Genomic DNA, 18,140 nt, shown 5'->3' with positions numbered 1-18,140 from the left:
AGCACCTGAGGGCAGGACAAGAAGCAATGGGTGGAAACTAATCAAGGAGAGAAGCAACCTAGAACTGGAGGTTTTTATGCGATTGGACAACCATTTGTCAGAAAAGGTGGAGGTTCTTCTGCTTGAGCAAGCAGGTTGGACTAAAAGACCTTCCTAGGTCCCTTCCAACTGTGTTATTCTATTATAAAGGATGAGAAATATATTTTTGAAACTTCCTGCAGAGGGCACTGGTGGCATTAGAAAAATATCTTCCAACAAGAGAACAACTATGGTATTTACAGAGAGAGAGAGAGAGAGGGGGGGGGGATCAAACTGTGAATAGAAATAGTTGTGGGGTCTCCCCACTTACTTCACGGTGACTGAGCCATTATTTTATGGCTGCAGGGAAGAGTTGAATGATCATCAGAGAGCTTTCATACAACTGAAAGGAACCTGATTCCACTTTGGCTGAACTTGCAAGTGCCCAAGTGACATTTCTGAAAGGTTTCTGGGACATCTGGGAGATGAACATGAAAGTATTTATTTCAGCCCTTCCCATGTCAGGATTTTCTTCCAGAAACAGAAAGTCGAGTTTTAGATCCATGCCTTGTGAAGTTCAACAGGTGTAGGGGCCATATGTTGCTTACAAATGACTCCTGTTCCTAAAGGTAAAAGTCTCCCTTGCACATGCATGCTAGTCATTCCCAACTCTAGGGGGCAGTGCTCATCTCTGTTCGAAACCGAAGAGCCAGTGCTGTCCAAAGACATCTCCGTGGTCTTGTGGCCGGCATGACTCAACGCCAAAGGCGCACGGAATGCTGTTCCCTTCCCACCAAAAGTGGTTCCTATTTTTCTACTTGCATTTTTTTACGTGCTTTCAAACTGCTAGATTGGCAGAAGCCGGGACAAGGAACGGGAACTCACTCCGTTATGCGGTGCTAGGGATTCAAACCGCAGAACTGCTGGCCTTTCTGATCAACAAGCTCAGCGTCTTAGCCACTGAGCCGCCACGTCCCTGTTCCTAGGGGATCCCAAAGAAACAAATATAATATATATAACCCTTTCAACGAACATGGATATACAAGAATACCTCATTCAACCTGGAATACTTTTCTGACTTCAAGAAGACTCTCAGGGGAGAAGAAACATTTCTTAGGAGAAGTTAGGAATAAATATTCGATCTGAATAAAAGCGAAGCCATTTATGGAAGAATACTTTTTTCTCCAAGTCTAAGTATTTCACCTTGGGTGCAAACGAGTTTCTGGTTCCCATCTGCAGGAATCTTGATCGTATTTGGGGGGAGAAGAGGAGGAGGGGAGAGGCCAAGAGAGTGATGGCTGGTGTATATTTTTCTTCATGGTTGGGCAGGCGTAGCTCGCTAGGCATTCAGACATAAATATTTGGAGTGAGACACATGGACAGCAGGGCTGAAATAATTATTTAGAAATCACCTCAAATGTGGAGGAAAGATGATGAGGGAAGCCGAATTCGAAGGCTTGTTCTGATGTCAACATCACAACCATCCTTCCGTCCATCAAAACCTTTTCCCTGACTTGTAGCTCATGGCCACCTCCTAACCATGTTGCTCCTCAAATATCCTTGGGGTTTAGGCTCAGCACAATCCCTTCGGAATCATCTGAATCAAACCGATCCTTGCTTTTTGTTTGTTTGTTTATTTGGAAAGTCATCTTGGACCTTCCTTATCTCAAAGGACCTTGGTAATCGCCTTCCTTTCCCTGACCCCTCTCTTGGCATTCACCCCTAAGCTTCTAGCCCTCTGTGAGCCATCTGCCTTTTCTCTTCTGCCTTTCAGCTTGGCAGCACCAGATGATGTTCAGATGAGAGCTTGTGTTGGGATAAAAATCCTTTGGAACGGATGCTTTTTAAAGTAGATTTACCTTCAATCACCATTTATTAAATCTCTCTCCACTGGAAACCATTGAATGGGGCAGGGAGGGTGCATTAAGCCCCGATTATAGAAAATCTGGAGGGGGGAGTTATCGGAGGGGTAGAAGCATAGCTTTATGCCTGTCTTTGTCTCATATTCCTGATTTACTTGGCTTGGATCGCTCAGATTTTTAACAAGGAGAGACATTCGCCTCCTATGGCTTCAGTCGGGATGGAGCATCTTCTAACCTGGCTTCAGCTGACTCTGACAGGGATTATGTCTGAATGAGGTCCAGCCTTGGCTGGGTTGGTATTAAATACTAGCCAGCCATGGAGGCCAAAGGCTTAGGAGGCAAGAAGGGGCCGGGAGGGAAACTCAGCGGCTCCGTCCGAAGGATGAGCAGCTCCTTCCAACGCACTTCTCTGAGGGGTTCCATGTCTGGATCCCAGAAGGTAAGGTGGCCGTTTTGGCCAAGAAAAGTCCTCGTCCAGGAGGGGGGCTGAAAGCTCTCTCTGAGAACAGCAGCTCAATGGAGATGGAGGTGTCCCACTGCTTTTATTCTTGCAGATTTGGATTGAGCCCTGTGAGGGGTATTTTGAGATGGAGTTGAGAGCTTTCCCTTGGAAACTGTCTTCATACTGTTGAGGAGAGGGACATTTTGTGGGGGACAGTTGGCTGAGTTCCCAGAATCTATTGGTCAGGCTGGCGGTAATGTCAGAAGATAATGTCATCAAAAAAAGAATATTGGGCAGAAATTTGCATGTGGTTGGAAAGGATGAGACAGCAGCATATTGATTTAAAGCCGGAACTGTTTTTGTTGGGTATTTTACCAGAGAAATATAGTAAAGAAAATGTATATTTAATTATTCATGTAATAACTGCAGCTAGAATTGTATTTGCACAAAATTGGAAAAGGGAAAAAATTCCCTCAGAGGGAGAGGTAATTTAAAAAAATTAGACACTGCAGAAATGAACAGATTAATGTTTGGCAGTTAAAGAGAAGGAAAAATCAGAGTATTATTAAGATATGGGGATGTTTTTATCACTGGATAAAAAATGGATATAGACAAAAAGAAACAGAAAATTGAATCATTTGGGGAAAAGAACGCAGAATTATAGGGGAGGAGTTGAATTAAAAGGCAATTGAAATGTAAAGGTAAAGGCAAGATAAAAATAGATTAAAATGATGTAACTGTTAAATATGATGACACAAAGACTGTACCCAGATGACACACTGTAGGATTAATGATGTGAGAGTGGTTATGGAAAAATAAAATGAAAAATTTTCACACAAAAAAGGAAGAAAATGTCATCTAAGGTCTGGAGAAGCAAACTAGATGGGTGGTAGACTCAGATACTTGGCTGTATCTAGAGGAGAATTCCTAAACTCCCTCTAGGCTAGGGATGCCCAAACTTTAAGACTTGTGGACCCAGCATAGCTGACTGGAGAATTTTGGGAGTTGAAGTCCACAAGTCTTATAGTTGCCAAGTTTGGGCACCCCTGTTCTGGACAAAGGTCTAATGATCCTGTTCCATCCCAAAGGAATTATGCAAAGTGATTCCTGTTCACGTCTGTTGGGTTAACTCATACCTTCTTCTCAGGGATCCTGCACCTTATTCCAGAGTTGGGATTTCTAGCTGAATGCCACCTATAAGCAAGCTGAGAATCTGGGTCCCTTCCTGAGCCTTGAAGCAGTCAAGGAAAGTCTGGCCCAAGGAAGCAGAAATGGCCAAGTTTAGGAGCTCAGCAGGCTGAAGCACCAAGTCTGGCTTCTCCCAACTCCCCTGAATGTGGCCTGGGTGGCCATAACAAATGTTGTCCACAAAGCATGGCAATTGTGATGAATGGCAGGGAGGACAGACTCCCCCAGCTGTCCAATTCATTGTGCAGTCAGTGCAGCCAAACTGTGCAAGGGGAAAAAAGTTGCTCGCGAACAGGCAATTAATGTGACAATCCTCGAGTAGAGCAGTCTGGTCTAACTTTAGCTTGCTTTAAGAGGGATTAGATCTCATTAAGGGCGTATGACCTTCTTTCTTTCAAGGAATGTGAAGCTCTCCCTCTAACGAGGACTTTCCTCTTAGGTCCAATGGTCTCAATTATGTAAATTGTGCTGAGATTTCGGCTGAAAAGGGAGGCTGGGCTTCTGAGGAGGGTTTGAGAACACCTTGTCTAGCTGGGCTCTTTGGGGGGCAGGGGGCCAAGAGCCACTATTCTTGGATGGGCTCTAAGCTTCCTGTTTAGAGAGAGGAAAGGAGTTTAATCAATTGGAGAACGATCAAGAGTTGATGTGTTGTGTCACGTTCTTCCATGAGCTGGAAACTCCTTCCATGCAGGGAAAGGATAGGTTTCGCTGGTCTGAGTCCAAAAACAACTCACAGTTTTCTTAAAGTGGTGGAACTCCTAACTTCAACTGAGAGTTTTGGAAGTTCTACCACAAAGAGGAGATGACAAGACAATGTTGCCTCTTAAGCCTCAGTGATCAAAATAGTGAAAACCCCATGTTTAATTCCATGTCTACCCCCTTTTTTTTAGAGGTCCAGGAACTTAGTTGGTACAGTTTTCCAGGGAATAACAAGTAGGAGTGTTGGCATCTGAAACAATTTTTCTGTCTGTGATGGTTATTCAAGATCATTTGCCTGTGTTTCTTTTAAACAACAACAAGATGTGTAATAATTGAAATTAGGTGTAACAATTTGATGAGGATGAATTGATTGAATCAGGCAGAGTTGGATCAGAAGACCTGGTGGTATGGCACTGGTGAGGTATTTTGTGTGTGAATGCTGAGGTAGATAGATAGATAATTGATAGATGGATGGATGGATAGATAGACAGGCAGACACACAGACAGATAGGATAAGATTGATAAGATAGATGGGATAGATGGGATAGAGTTGATAGATGGCAAAGATAGATACAGATGATAGAGATGTTGGATGGATAGAGAGAGAGAGAGGGAGAGAGAGAGAGAGAGATTAATGTTAGGCAGTTTTATTTGGATTAATGTACTTAAAACTTGGCTAATGTGTGAAAGTGTTCAAAGAATAAGCTTTCATTTCAAAGTTGCTTAAAATATCTTTTGCAAAGCATGCAAAGTTTCTGAACTGAGTTTGGTTCCATTTTTATTTTTATTTTGGGGGCTTAGTGTAGAGTGGAAAACTGAGAGTTTGATTCTTTTATGTTTCGATGTTGGGTGAACCTCCAAAATGTGTTCATTCAGTAACCATTTCAGGCAGGCCGGTAAATAGCTTTGAGGTTTCTTTTAAGGGGAGGCAATAGAGAAAGGGACTAAATAAAGAAAGGGTTTATGCTCCGTGAAGCAAATCTGGCTTCCCTCTTTGATTTTGCTTTTCGGAAACCAGCTGTGAAATTTTCAGAAGATGATCACATGACACCAACATCATCATGTTGGTTGCCAAGCACCCGAATTTTGATCACACGCTGCAGTGGTCGAAAGTGGGAGGACTGGGTCATGTCACTCTTTTCAGTGCCGTTGTAACTTTAAATGGTCACTAAATGAATAGTTGTAAGTCAAGGACTGCCTATCATTTTCTCAGTGTTTTTGATGCCATCTAGCGCAGGGGTCCCCAAACTTGGCAACTTCAAGACTTGTATCTTAAAGTGGCCAAGTTTGAAGACCTCTGATCTAAGTGGAGAGATTGCAGAGGAGGGGATTACAAGAGAGTCAGTTATGCTGGCTGGGGAATTCTGGAAGTTGAAGTCCACAAGTCTTAAAGTGGCCACGTTTGGAGACCTCTGCTCTAGCGGGTATCTAAATCCAATGTGATGCTCCTCTCTCTTCCTTTCTCCTGGTGTCAATTTCCGTGCCTAGACCGAATTGCTTCTCCACTTTCAGGGTCAAAAAGCCTGGATAGAAAAGACTTTTTTCAAGAGAGAATGCTGCCGCATCATTGTCAACAGCAAAGATGCTACCAGGTGACTTTACTTCTGTCTTGGTGTTTGCATTGGTAATTCTTTGTCATCAACTGATTTTATTTTGTTAAAGAACTGGTGTGAAGAACATCTTCAGGTGGGTAACAACCTCGGATAGCCAAAAGAAGAAAAGGGGTTTGATGCCAGCCTCTGGGTCTGGTTTCATGTCTCTGTTTTGCTTCGGCCACACAGGTGCTGCTGCGGTCAACTCCTCCTTCAACACATCCCCATTCTGGTTGAAGCTGCAAACAAGGATGGAGAAGATGCAACAAAGCAGCCGGAGGCCCAGCCAGAAAAATGGTCCATCAGTAAACACACCCAAGCTCTCCCCACTGATGCCTTTGGAAGTCTGGAGTTCCAAGGTGGAGGTCATATCAATAAGTCCATGGTAGGTAAGAAGGGTTGGCTCTTTAGAAGGGTCTGTGATGGCTTTCCAAGTTGGCCTTCTCCATGACCTTCTGCTAGAGAGTCTCAAGACATCGATCCTTAGGCAATGCCAAGGTTTCCACCCAAGCCAACTTGGAAACCAATTAAAGAAGGGACCTTTGAGAAAACTTGAAGGCAACCCAAAGAGTCAAATTGTGTTCATGAAATAAAATGTGCCACTGGTGATAGACTTAGAGCTCCTGGTGCCAGGTGCAAAAGACCAAATCCATGTGTGAAGGTCCAACTAAACTGATTCATTGAGAAGCAATCTTCTCAACTAATGGTTAGCACCTTCTAGGAGATAAGGGAAAACGGACTTGAAAGGAAGGTGGACTTGGTCTGCTTGTGCCTATGTAGGGATTCTGGGCTGATCCCTCTTTTAACTCTGCCCCCAGGTTCTGCCATTCCTTCTCCCATATCTGGCAAGAATCCATAAAATACATCTGGAAAAGAAAATCCTAGACTAGGCTCAAACTGTTTTCCCACCAAACTGGTTTGCCAGAAAGGAAACCAAAATTGGAGCTGAGCTAACTAGGATGTTGATCAGATCCAGCAATGTTGCTGCATCCTTTTGTCTTGCAGTACATCCGAGTGTCCTATGATACCAAGCCGGACTTGCTGCTCCAACTCATGGTGAAGGATTGGCAACTAGAGCTCCCCAAGCTCCTAATATCCGTCCATGGGGGGCTCCAGAACTTTGAGCTGCAGCCCAAACTTAAGCAAGTGTTTGGGAAGGGACTCATCAAGGCTGCCATGACTACGGGGGCCTGGATTTTCACTGGAGGAGTCAGTACAGGTATCTAATGGTCAGCTGTCCATCACCTTGGAAGTCCTCTGGGAGATCTCATTCAAGAAGCGGGTAAATGCCATGCTTTCTAGCAGGGGGTGTTTGTGTGGGTGGAAGACCCAAAGATAAAGAAGTATTATGTGTGCTTTGAAGGATGGACCAAGTACTACAGTAACTAATGCACTGGGGATGAGTCATGAGTAAGCTCTGCTGGAAGGCCAAACAACGCAATGAGCTTGGGACAGTCTATGCTGCCCAAAGATTTGATGGAACTTCTAAAATGTCTTTGGTGGAACTTCTAAAAGTTGTGGACAATTGACCCCCCCCCCGAGAACTGCAGAAGGGTACCATCATTGTGAAACCAGTTTTCCATCTGGCCATTCAAGAAGATACCCAGTTTAGGTCCTAACAGGACTGTCTCCATCCATGGGAAAGGGATGGGGGCCTTTCATGGAGAAAATGTTCTCTAAATTGCATGCAGGCATCCCAGGGAAGAGGCTAATGCACTGGTCTCCTCCCTCATGCAGGAATCATTCGCCATGTCGGAGATGCCCTGAAAGACCACTCTTCCAAGTCCAGAGGACGAATCTGTGCTGTTGGCATTGCCCCCTGGGGCATTGTGGAAAACAAGGAAGATCTGCTTGGCAAAGATGTGAGCTTGCCCCACACTTCTGGGGAGTTTTTAACCAAGTTTTCCCCCGCCCCCCTTCTTTCCAGCTTCTTGTTCTCTTTCATTTGTAACTGTCTGTATTTCTCTATCACTGTTCCATCTTCTTTTCTTACTGGAAAATAAATTATTAGGGATTGAGCTGTTTTGTTTTGTTTTGTTTTGATTTGATTCAGGGGGCTGTGGAAGCCTCCCTCATGCCCTTCCTTACCCCAAATCACTATGCATGCCATTATTGCAAAGTTTTGGCCCATATCATCGCATCTTCTAAAGCTTTTCTCTTAATCCTACCCAGCAAGACAGATTTTGCCAAAGAGCATCCAACAGGAGAGCTTTAGATCTTTGGATGGCCTCCTCCAAGGTGTCATCAGCTCCATCTTCCCTTGCTTGCTTCCAAGGAGGCCCTAAGGACCCATCTGAGTTGCTTCAGAAGGTCCTTGGGCAAAAATCTTCAGAGTTTGTTGTTTCCTCCCATCTGTCAGAAATGGTGTAGGATCTCCTACTTGAGCGGGGTGGTTGGACTAGATGACCTACAAGGTCCCTTCCAACTCTGTTAATCTATTAATCATTTTAACATGCAGTTCTGTTACCTCATTTTTAGTTCCTGCTTTGTGCTTAGCCTCAATTTTGCTGTCACTTTCCCATTCAGTTGGAGGCAGCGCTAACTCCTAGCTGAGAGTTGAACGGATCAAAGTGGTGTGTGGGATTTTCCCTTCCTTCTTCTCACGAGGGCACAAACTGGAGATGGGAAAATCTCTGCTTGCATTTTCAGATTAACTGGAATCCCCCTGAACTTTAACCCTTTTTACCCCGATGCCTCCAAGAAGTGTCCTCCACCAGAAATGGCCTTGATTCAAAAAAGCTTTTATTTATTTGCTGCAAGAGGAAACAAGGATTCAAGCGGTGCTAGAATTAAATTAATCCATCTCAAGCTTTGGGCTGCCGCAACCTCTGTTGTGGATTTCATGTGGGCTGCCCCATCTCTGTTCCTGCTGCCAAATGCTGCAAATCTGCCCCCTTTTCTTTGGATCTGGGCACCTCATCCAGGAGAGGAGGCCAACGGCCACCTGCCTGGAAAACTTATATTTGGCTGGCCGATGACATTCTCGTTAAAGCTTTCTATTAATTGGCATTCTTCCTCCTGGGAAATCATCTCTGGGATGGCAGAGATCTGCAGAGTGGTGCTCCCTGTTTCATTTCTATGACAGCCAGAGACATCTGCATTGGTGTGGGATGGGATTGTGCCCCCCCCACTACACTCAAACAACCCTGTGCTTCTCTGCTTGACAGGTGACGAAGCTTTATCAGACGATGTCAAACCCTCTCAGCAAACTTTGTGTGCTGAACAGCTCCCACACGCATTTCATCCTCGCCGACAATGGCACCCTGGGCAAATACGGGGCAGAGGTGAAACTGAGACGCCAACTGGAAAAGCACATCTCTCTGCAGAAAATCAACACCCGTAAGTGGGGGGGTTGAGGTCTTCTGCCCCCAAAGGCCCTAACCCCCATAGCAATGACGAGGCATGGTTGTTTTCCTTGGCTGGGGAATCCTGATGGCACCGTGGTTGGAATGAAGTATTGCAGGCTAATTCTGCCCATTGCCAGCAGTTCGATACTGACTGACTCAAGGTTGACTCAGCCTTCCTTCCTTCCTTCCTTCCTCCCTCCCTCCCTTCCTTCCTTCCTTCCTTTCTTTCTTCCTTCCTTCCTAAAATGAGGACCCAGATTGATGGGGGGCAAGTCGCTGACTCTGTAAACCGCTTAAAGAGGGATGAAAAGCATTCTGAAGCAGTATATAAGTCGACGTGCTGTTGCTATAGCTATGCCTCATTTCCCCTTGAATCCAGGACCTTCCTGATTGCTGACTATACTTGTGAGGACCTCATGCCCGGCTGGGTTCCCTTTGTCATCCTATGCCTGGAGCTCAGAGTGAGGCAGGGGTCTCAAAGGGCTGCTCAGCTGTTGTCTCTAACGTCAACCAGCCATGATTGGCAACCTAGCTCTAAAGAGTTTGGCTCGGCTGCTAGGGCGGCCCTTGGAACTCAAGACCAGAAGCCGTTGTGGTTGTTGAGTAAAGTGTCCCCTTGTGATTAAGTGGAGTCCAAGTGCATGCAGCTGCAGGGTTTGTGTAGGTCTAGTTTAATGAAGAGAAGGACCGGGGGTGACATGACAGCTGTCTTCCAACATTTGAGGGGCTGCCACAAAGAAGAGGGAGTCAACCTATTCTCCAAAGCAGGAGAAGGCAGGATGGAGACTAATCAAGGGGAGAAGCAACCTGGAACGAAGGAGAAATTTTCCTGCCAGCGAGAACAATCCAGATGTTGTGGGTCTCCAACGCTGGAGCTTTTAAAGAAGGGCCACTTGTCTGGAATGCTAGAGGCTCTGGGGGATATAGATCCCTTCCAGCTCTGTTATTCTTATTCTGCATCCAAAATTACGTGCAATATACTGTAAATGCGGATTCCAATGAAACGATGCAACAGTGGAGAACTGGAGGTCTCCTTAGCTTGAAAACCTTTTGTTGGCCTCTGACGGTGTGCTTGATTCATTCTACAGGCCTGGGGCAAGGAGTCCCCGTGGTAGGGTTGATAGTTGAAGGTGGCCCCAATGTGATCTCCATTGTCTTGGAATACCTGCGCGAAGAGCCCCCACTTCCCGTGGTCATCTGCGACGGCAGTGGAAGAGCTTCGGACATTATATCATTTGCACACAAGTACTCGGAAGAAGGCGGGTGAGCTACCGGGGCATGGGGGGGGGGGCACAGGTGGATTTGCCCTTTGCCCTTTCATTTGGGGAGGGCGTCCTTTCTTTTCCAAAGGTGTTTATTTTTACCTGTTTCCCACCAAGGTCAATGAGTTACTACTAGGAGGGGGCACCACTTGCTGTTTGCTATAATTCTGGATAAAGAATAGAATAACGTGGGGTCCTCTGAGCTTGGTAGCTTTCCTGCAGACATTTCAGGACCCAACTAGAGAACATCATCAGTGTTCATGAAGATGATGATATGACTGGTGAGGTTCCTTAGTTGGGTCGTGAAACGCCTGCAGGAAAGCCACCAAGCTCAGAGAGCACCGAGGACCCCACAATTCAATCCTTCTCTTCTATTGATAGAATAATAGACAATACGTAATATCTAACATCACCTTCTTGATTTCTGAAGCCTAACATCCTCCCCCCCCCCCCTGCTTTCTCTCTCTCAATTTTAGCATAATAAATGAATCTCTTCGGGACCAGCTGCTGGTCACCATTCAGAAAACATTCAACTACAGCCGGAGTCAATCCCACCAGCTCTTTGTGATTCTCATGGAATGTATGAAGAAGAAAGAACTTGTAAGGCTCTTACTTTTCTCCTTCATTATCATCATCATCTTCTTCTTTTAATGACCCCCATAATCCCTTGAGCGATGAAGTCTGGGCAACTGAATGAAGCTGAATGTTTACTGGCCAGATGCCATTCCTGTTGCTAGTGCGGAGTTTTGTTTGGCAGATATATTCTCATTGTGCCCAGAGAGAGAGAAATGTCTGCCTCTACCTGGGATCGAACTCACAGCCTCCTGATTGTGAGGCGACAGCTCCACCTCTAGGCCACTCTTGTAAGGCTCTTATTGCAGGAGCATTTAAGGGGAAATGTCATGCCCAGTTCAAATCAACTCTCAGTGTTGTCATGGGGACAGAAATGGGGGGAGGAATGCATTCAATGCATCCTGTCGGCTGGAGTCGGATCTCAGATTACTGCACCCGGTTTGGGAGGGCTGCACCTCATTGGGGAATGTGATTTATGACATAGACTGAGGGGAGGGAAGGAACAGGGGTAAAGTTCAGAAGTAAATCAAACAAAGCACAGGCTTGACTGCAAACAGATCTTGCCTAATGGAGCTCCTAATAAATCACTGGTTTTGTATTGAAAACTTGACTCGGTAATTATGATTCAATTAGGGCATCTTTAGGAAATCTGGCAGCCACCTTGTGATTAATCAGGCCAGATCAATTGCCCTGAGTAACGAGTGAGAGCAACAGCCACAGATATCCAACAGTAACCCAACCAGACATCTGGTTTTTTTTTTTTTAGGGAATCCCTTCTGATGATATAATCAGCTTGTCCTTCTTAAAAGCCTCCATCAGTGAATGCCTTTTTTCCCCTCCACAATTGTCCTCATGATAATAGCAGTTAGGAGGTTATGAGAACCTGATCAGATTAACTCTTAATCCCTGTGTTCTTCCTGAAGATAAATGGGTGCAGAGAGGACATTCTCTGTTGCTCATTCCTTCTTCCTCTTCCACCCAATCCAGCAAGCCTCCTTAAGGCTTCTAAACTATGCCGTATGCTTTATTGTTGTTTCCGTATTAAAGGAAAGGAAGAGGTTTAGGAATCAAATCCTTTACCTCATCCCTCTGTTTGGACACTTAAGGATTGGGGAGGAAAATCCATATGCAGGCAAGAAAGCCAAGCTCTGTTGCAGCCAGTCTAATGGCCAGTAATTAAAATGTGTTAGCAATTCCCCTTTCTTTTAGAAGTAGACACATATCTGATTCTAAAATATCTCTTTCTCTACAGAATGTTAAATTGAGGTGTAAATACTTTATCAGTGCAGAGTCATCCATCATGCAATAGATTGGCCATAATTTTTGTAGCAATTGGGTGAATGATTATGTACCGTCAAGTTGTTTCTGACACACAGCAACCACCGAATCAAATTCTTGAAACCTTCAGTGCACAAAAGAGAAATGTGGAAAGATTATTTTGCTTTTCCTCATGGTTGTCTTTGCTGGCCTTTAGATCACGGTCTTCCGCATGGGATCGGAAGGGCAGCAAGATATTGAGATGTCCATCCTAACGGCGTTACTTAAAGGTGAGCTTCCCATGCAGGGAGTGAGAAGTTGTGGAGAGTCTGAGAAAGGAATGGAAGGCAGGGGAGACTTGAACAATGGAGAGAGAGAAGTCAAGTCCATTGACAGCTTCTCTCCTAAAGGGCAACTCAGGCCAAGTGGGAAGAACCTTGGAGAGAAGCTTTCCAGATCCTTCAAAGAGATTCTGCCTTCATGAACTCATGGGGAGTTTTTTACATTTCACCACTGCACCAGTCCTTTCTTGCATTGGTACAAAAACGTTGACCCTGCTTGTTTCCTTAGGTACCAACGTCTCTGCACCAGATCAGCTCAGTTTAGCTTTGGCTTGGAACCGGGTAGATATTGCCCGCAGCCAGATCTTCGTCTTTGGGCACCATTGGCCGGTAAAGATTTCTTAGAGTCAAACTTCCTCCTCTTGGTATCTAAAATAAATAAATAAAAAGAACCAGAGTTTTACCTTTGATAGGAGAATCCTTGGTAGAATTCTTGTGCTAGTTATCTTAGCCTTCTTCTCCATAACCAGAGGGATTTGTTCTTGGCATTAACCATCTCCAGTCCAGGCTGCTGCCAGAAGTCTACACAATGCAGCAATAAGAAAAAGGCCTTGCATTGCAGCTGGCCTACTTTTCAGCCTCTCTCCCTCATCACATCTGGGTTGTCCAACCAGATCTTCCTGCAATTCCACCAGCCAAATTTGCATGAGAAGAGAAAGGAGGACCTCCAGTGTCCTTTCACACTTACTGGAGACCTTCAGATCATCTCTGCTGGAGGCTGAAGAGAAAGGAGTCCCTTGTTCTTAAACCGCCCCCCCCCCTCCGACACTCAACTATGTGTCTCGTGTTCTTTCTTTCTTCTTTTTTTTATTAAAAGAGTTTTGTACAAACAAATTTTCCCCCTTTTCACCCCCCCCCCCTCCACACAATATAAATCTCATAAAGTGACTTCCGGTTGTTCCTGGTGCCGATGGCAGGCTTTTTTTTGAGCCTGTCAGATCAAGAGACAGTTAGAGGTGTTTTTTTACGATCTTTAACACCTCGGACACTCGTAAATTCTTGGAATTTATGAGGGAGAGATTCAGCTGCTGGGTTGAGCCCTCGTGTACCCTCCGGAGTCCGGAGTCCGACGAGGTTTGCCCCCCTTCGCAGTTGTTGTATTCTCCTGCCTTTTTGATAACCTCTGCTAATTAGCAGAACCAGTCACCGGGAACAGCCTTAACATCTTAACATCTTAACATCCCAAGAAGAAAGCAAGACTTTTGCAAGTATTTTAAGTTTTAATTGGGGGAAGAAAAAAAAAATCTCTTTGAAAAGAACGCTACTGCTGAGTTCGAGAGGTGTGGGCTTAGAACAAAGGATTCAAAATGGCGTTGATTTATAGCTGAAAACCTACAGAAAACGAAAGCTAATTACCTGCTGATAGCCAGGGCAGTAAAGGCGGAACGGCTGAAACAACCCTAACTATTAACAATCTTTAAGCCAGTTTACATAACCTGAACTACTTAAATGTCAAAGTTTTAATTTCGAGCAACTTAGAAAGAAACATTTGCAAGTATTAATTTACAGCTGAATACCTAAGGAAAACGAAAGTTAATTGAATGGTGACAGCTAGAGGCGGCTGTAAGAATTATTAATTATGGCAACGGAACAAAAAGCCTCATCGGGTGCTACAATAAATTATCAGGATTTCAAGGACTTTATAAGGGAAGAAAATGCTTTTTTACGCAAAGAAATTAAGGAGGTTAAAGAAATGGTTCAGGATACCATTAAAAAACATGATCAACTTGATAAAAAATTACACACTTTAGCCACAGGTCTGTCAGAAGTTGTTCTTAAGGTGGACAGCAAAGTTGATCATCTGGCTTTGGATTTGGAAACTAAAACGAAGGAAACAGATTTGAAATTTGTTGAAATGGAGGGGAATATGCAAAGGATAGATAAGGAGATTATCTCGTGTTCTTTCCTCTCCAGCCCCTGGGAAGTCTGGCTCCCGCAGATGGGGCACCTCAGGAAAAGGAGAAGAAATCTCCCGCCCCTCAAGCAAAAGGAGGAAGAGGGAAAGGGAAGGGGAAAAAGAAAGGTGGAAAGCAGAAAGAGGAACCGGAAGAAGAGCTGGATCCAAGGAAACTTGAACTCTTGAACTGGGTGAGGTTGGCAAGGTCTTGGTGGCTCCTTTCAGCATGGCCAAGGCTGGAGGAGGGTTTTTATCTACGTCAACCTGAACCTTTTCCTAGGCATGTAGCATTAAAACTCCTCTGAACCAGGTGCCTTCCAGGTGCTTTGTTTGCTTGCTAGTCCTTGTGATCATTGGCTTAATGTAGAACATAGAGTGACAGAGTTGGAAGGGACCATGGAGATCTAACCCGTATTCAAGCAGAAGGTCCTGTACCACCCTGGACAAATGGCTGTTCAGTCTCTTCTTGAACATCTCCAGGGATGGAGCACCCACAACTTGGGAGGCAAGCTCTTCCATTGATTAATTATTCTCACCGTCAGGAAATTTCTCCTTAGTTCTAGGTTGGATCTCTCTTGAATGATCTTCCATCCCTTTGGTCTTGTATTTATTGGCTTCATTCTACAGTTTCTCGTGGTGCAAAATAATGCCCAGAAAGTGTCCTAAGATGATTCTTTCTGGGCACCAACCCTGATGATTCTCCCATACCTGGAAATTTTTTAGAATGGATTAACCCCAAAGTGAGTTAGGTTGAGGTTCTCACAGAACCCCAAGCCATAAAACAAGAAACCGAATCTCAAACTAACCCAGTTTTGCCAAGGTTACCTCCATATTTTCCACCAGCTTCAGTATTTTTTGCATTTATGGGCCATGCTCCCTCAACATATGCTTGTTATCGGCATTTTTTCTAGGTAAATGCCCTGGAACAATCAATGCTGGATGCCCTTGTCCTGGACCGGGTGGATTTTGTGAAGCTTTTGATTGAGAATGGGGTCAACATGCAGAGATTCCTCACCATCCCACGGCTGGAAGAGCTTTACAACACGGTGAGTGACACTCGCAAGTTCCTTTTTAAACCTTGCTTTAAAACCACCTTGTTGGCTAAGGACATGTCCCATCAGGTGGAGTTTGGAGTAGGACAACCAAGGAAGCTTCCTGGAGGGTTGTGAAGGATCTTGGGGTGGATTCTTCTAACTCTTGGAATCATCTGCTGCTTTTAGACTCGGTAGAATGGATCTTGTGAGTCTTCCTTCTGAAATAGGCTGAGGATTTTCAACCATGACAACTTTAAGACATGTATGGACTTCAACAGGGCTGGCTGGGGAATTCTGGGAGTTGAAGTCCACAAATCTTAAAGTGGCCAAGGTTGAGAAGCACTGCTCCAGTGGAAGAGACCTAGCAGAGATAGCAGGTCAACTTGGAAATGAAATATCCATCATGATTCTTCCAAAGTCAAGAAGGTAGAGAGCAGAATTGAAAGGTAAAAAGATGGATAGAGCTTGAGGGGGAATTACCAAGGTATGATGATACCCTATCATTATCATGCGATGTTGTATCAAACAGGTCTTTGCGTTAAGCCAAAATAGGGATTTTATTCTTGGGCATCGCAGGTTGTGTAAACACCTTGATATTCTATGTTTATGTCTCAATGCCTTGCACAAACTCTACAGAAATGCCTTCAATCACCCAACGTAAAAGAAGACTACTACAATGTTCTGTTTTTCAGAGGCTTGGCCCACCAAACAATTTGCATGTGATTGTGAGAGACGTGAAAAAGGTAAATTAAAAAATACAGAGGGGCGAAATGGGATTCACAAAAAATGTTTTTCACCTTTATTTCAACTCTAACCTCAAAAAGAAAAGTGAATGCAAAATGGGAAGATACCCGATTGCTGGGCCAGGACTCCTCTCCCAAATATTTCTCGAAAAATCCCTAGTAGGGTCAAGACTCTGCATTTCATTTGACCTGTTTGCAAAAGTTATTTTGGGTTTAATATCTGGTGGACCGATCCACTCTTCTGTATGAGCAATGATTCCTTCTGTGCAATGGGAACAGCACGGAGTTGGGCGAAGATATCTTGGCTTTTTTTTGGGGGGGGGGGAGAAAGCTGCAGGGATGTTAGCTCTCTCCATCTTTAGTTTCACAAGTGGAAAAGAAACATTGCTTTTGGTGGAAAAATATAACCAAATCTTTGGGGAGAGGGCTCTCTCTGTCCCCCCCTCAAAACACATATAAATGTATGTTTCTCTTAGAGGGTCCCCCCCCCCATAAAAGCAAATTTAAAAATTGGTTTAGAAGTTGGATAAAATAAATGTATCAGAGGGTTGGATGCTGAAGGTTTTAATAGGGCAGCCAGCTATGGGCTGTGAAAAGCTGAGCCTCTAGGGGGCAGCAAAGAATGCAGAAAACTAATGTTTTACAGCCACCTATTGGTCCTTTGTAACTCTTTGTAACCCAGATTTAAAAGGGACGCAGTGGCTCAGTGGCTGAGACACTATGCTTGTCGATCAGAAGGTTGGCAGTTTGGCGGTTTGAATCCCTAGGGCCTTGTAACGGAGTGAGTTCCCGTGACTTGTCCCAGCTTCTGCCAGCAGTTCGAAACCACATAAAAAATGCAAGTAGAAAAATAGGAACCACCTTTGGTGGGAAGGGAACAGCGTTCCGTGAGCCTTTGGCGTTGAGTCATGCCGGCCACATGACCACTGAAGACGTCTTCAGACAGTGCTGGCTCTTCGGCTTTGAAATGGAGATGAGCAGCGCCCCCTAGAGTTGGGAACGACTAGCACGTATATGCGAGGGGAACCTATACCTTTACTTTTAACCCAGATCTGATCATCCTACTAGCTGTATTTGGAGCTTTTTGGTGCCCGAGGAGAAAAAAACGAGGGAAAGCATGATAAAGATGCATAATAGGAACGGAGTGGAGCAAACTAAGATGCTTCGGTTGTCGCTGTCCTTAAAAATCACAGTTCCCAGAAGAACGGATTGGTCACGACAACCTGCATGATTTGGACGGTTGAAAGCCGAAGGGCTCACTTTGCGTGTCTCTTTGCGGTTGCCCCGTGTTTTCCTCCATCGCTCTCGTTTAAACCCGAAAGGCTCCCCGTTGAAACAGTTGAAGCCTTGTGCTGAGATCAAAGCTCCAGGAAGTGGGCCAGGTTTGAAGTGAAGTGTTCATAATCTTCAGCAAAGTGACCTCCAAGGTTGTCCCACCTACTTGTTTACCACGCCTGGCCCTTCAACAAGCTTCGGATTGTTTGGAGCTGGTGGACAGATGTCTCATCGGGAGGGGGCGTCTTTGATGTCTTCGGGTCCTTCTCAGAAGCAGAAGCTCCAGGGACGGACAAAAGATCATTTCATAAATAAAGGAATGAAATCCACTTCCTTCAACGCGAGAGGCGGGGAGCTCTGTCTGCTCCTATATTGAAATATCAGCATTGTTGCTTGTTAGACATTCTCTTTCCTTGTTTCTGCTTCCTTGTTTGCCTTATTTGGGGAAGGGGGTCTTTTTGAGTCAGCTTTGACTGCCCGGACAAAGTCCCTGCGGTTTTCTTGGCAAGATTTCAGAAGCGGTTTGCCATTGTCTTCTTCCTGGGGCTGAGAGAGAGTGGCTGGCTGGCAGGGGAATTCTGGGAGTTGAAGTCCCCAGGTCTTAAAGTTG

The 18,140-nt window shown here is 44.9% G+C and overlaps 1 protein-coding gene across 1 annotated transcript in view; it reads left to right on the top strand.

The window, feature by feature from the left end:
* Positions 1-2,196: 2,196 nt before the first annotated feature.
* Positions 2,197-18,140, top strand: part of TRPM1 (transient receptor potential cation channel subfamily M member 1) — a gene marked incomplete at its 5' end in the record, with an annotated part of 29,823 nt that continues 13,879 nt past the window's right edge. Inside the window, 13 exons of the mRNA XM_081964515.1 lie at positions 2,197-2,319; positions 5,722-5,801; positions 5,991-6,186; positions 6,807-7,020; positions 7,539-7,663; positions 8,969-9,140; positions 10,237-10,411; positions 10,887-11,010; positions 12,458-12,530; positions 12,811-12,911; positions 14,496-14,669; positions 15,390-15,524; positions 16,205-16,255. Coding sequence (XP_081820641.1) covers positions 2,197-2,319; positions 5,722-5,801; positions 5,991-6,186; positions 6,807-7,020; positions 7,539-7,663; positions 8,969-9,140; positions 10,237-10,411; positions 10,887-11,010; positions 12,458-12,530; positions 12,811-12,911; positions 14,496-14,669; positions 15,390-15,524; positions 16,205-16,255 — 1,743 coding nt within the window. The remainder of the gene's footprint in view (positions 2,320-5,721; positions 5,802-5,990; positions 6,187-6,806; positions 7,021-7,538; positions 7,664-8,968; positions 9,141-10,236; positions 10,412-10,886; positions 11,011-12,457; positions 12,531-12,810; positions 12,912-14,495; positions 14,670-15,389; positions 15,525-16,204; positions 16,256-18,140) is intronic.

This window comes from Natrix helvetica, assembly GCF_964273705.1.
Source record: "Natrix helvetica genome assembly, chromosome: 12".
Classification (NCBI taxonomy): domain Eukaryota; kingdom Metazoa; phylum Chordata; class Lepidosauria; order Squamata; family Natricidae; genus Natrix; species Natrix helvetica.
This window is presented reverse-complemented; position numbering and strand designations above follow the sequence as displayed.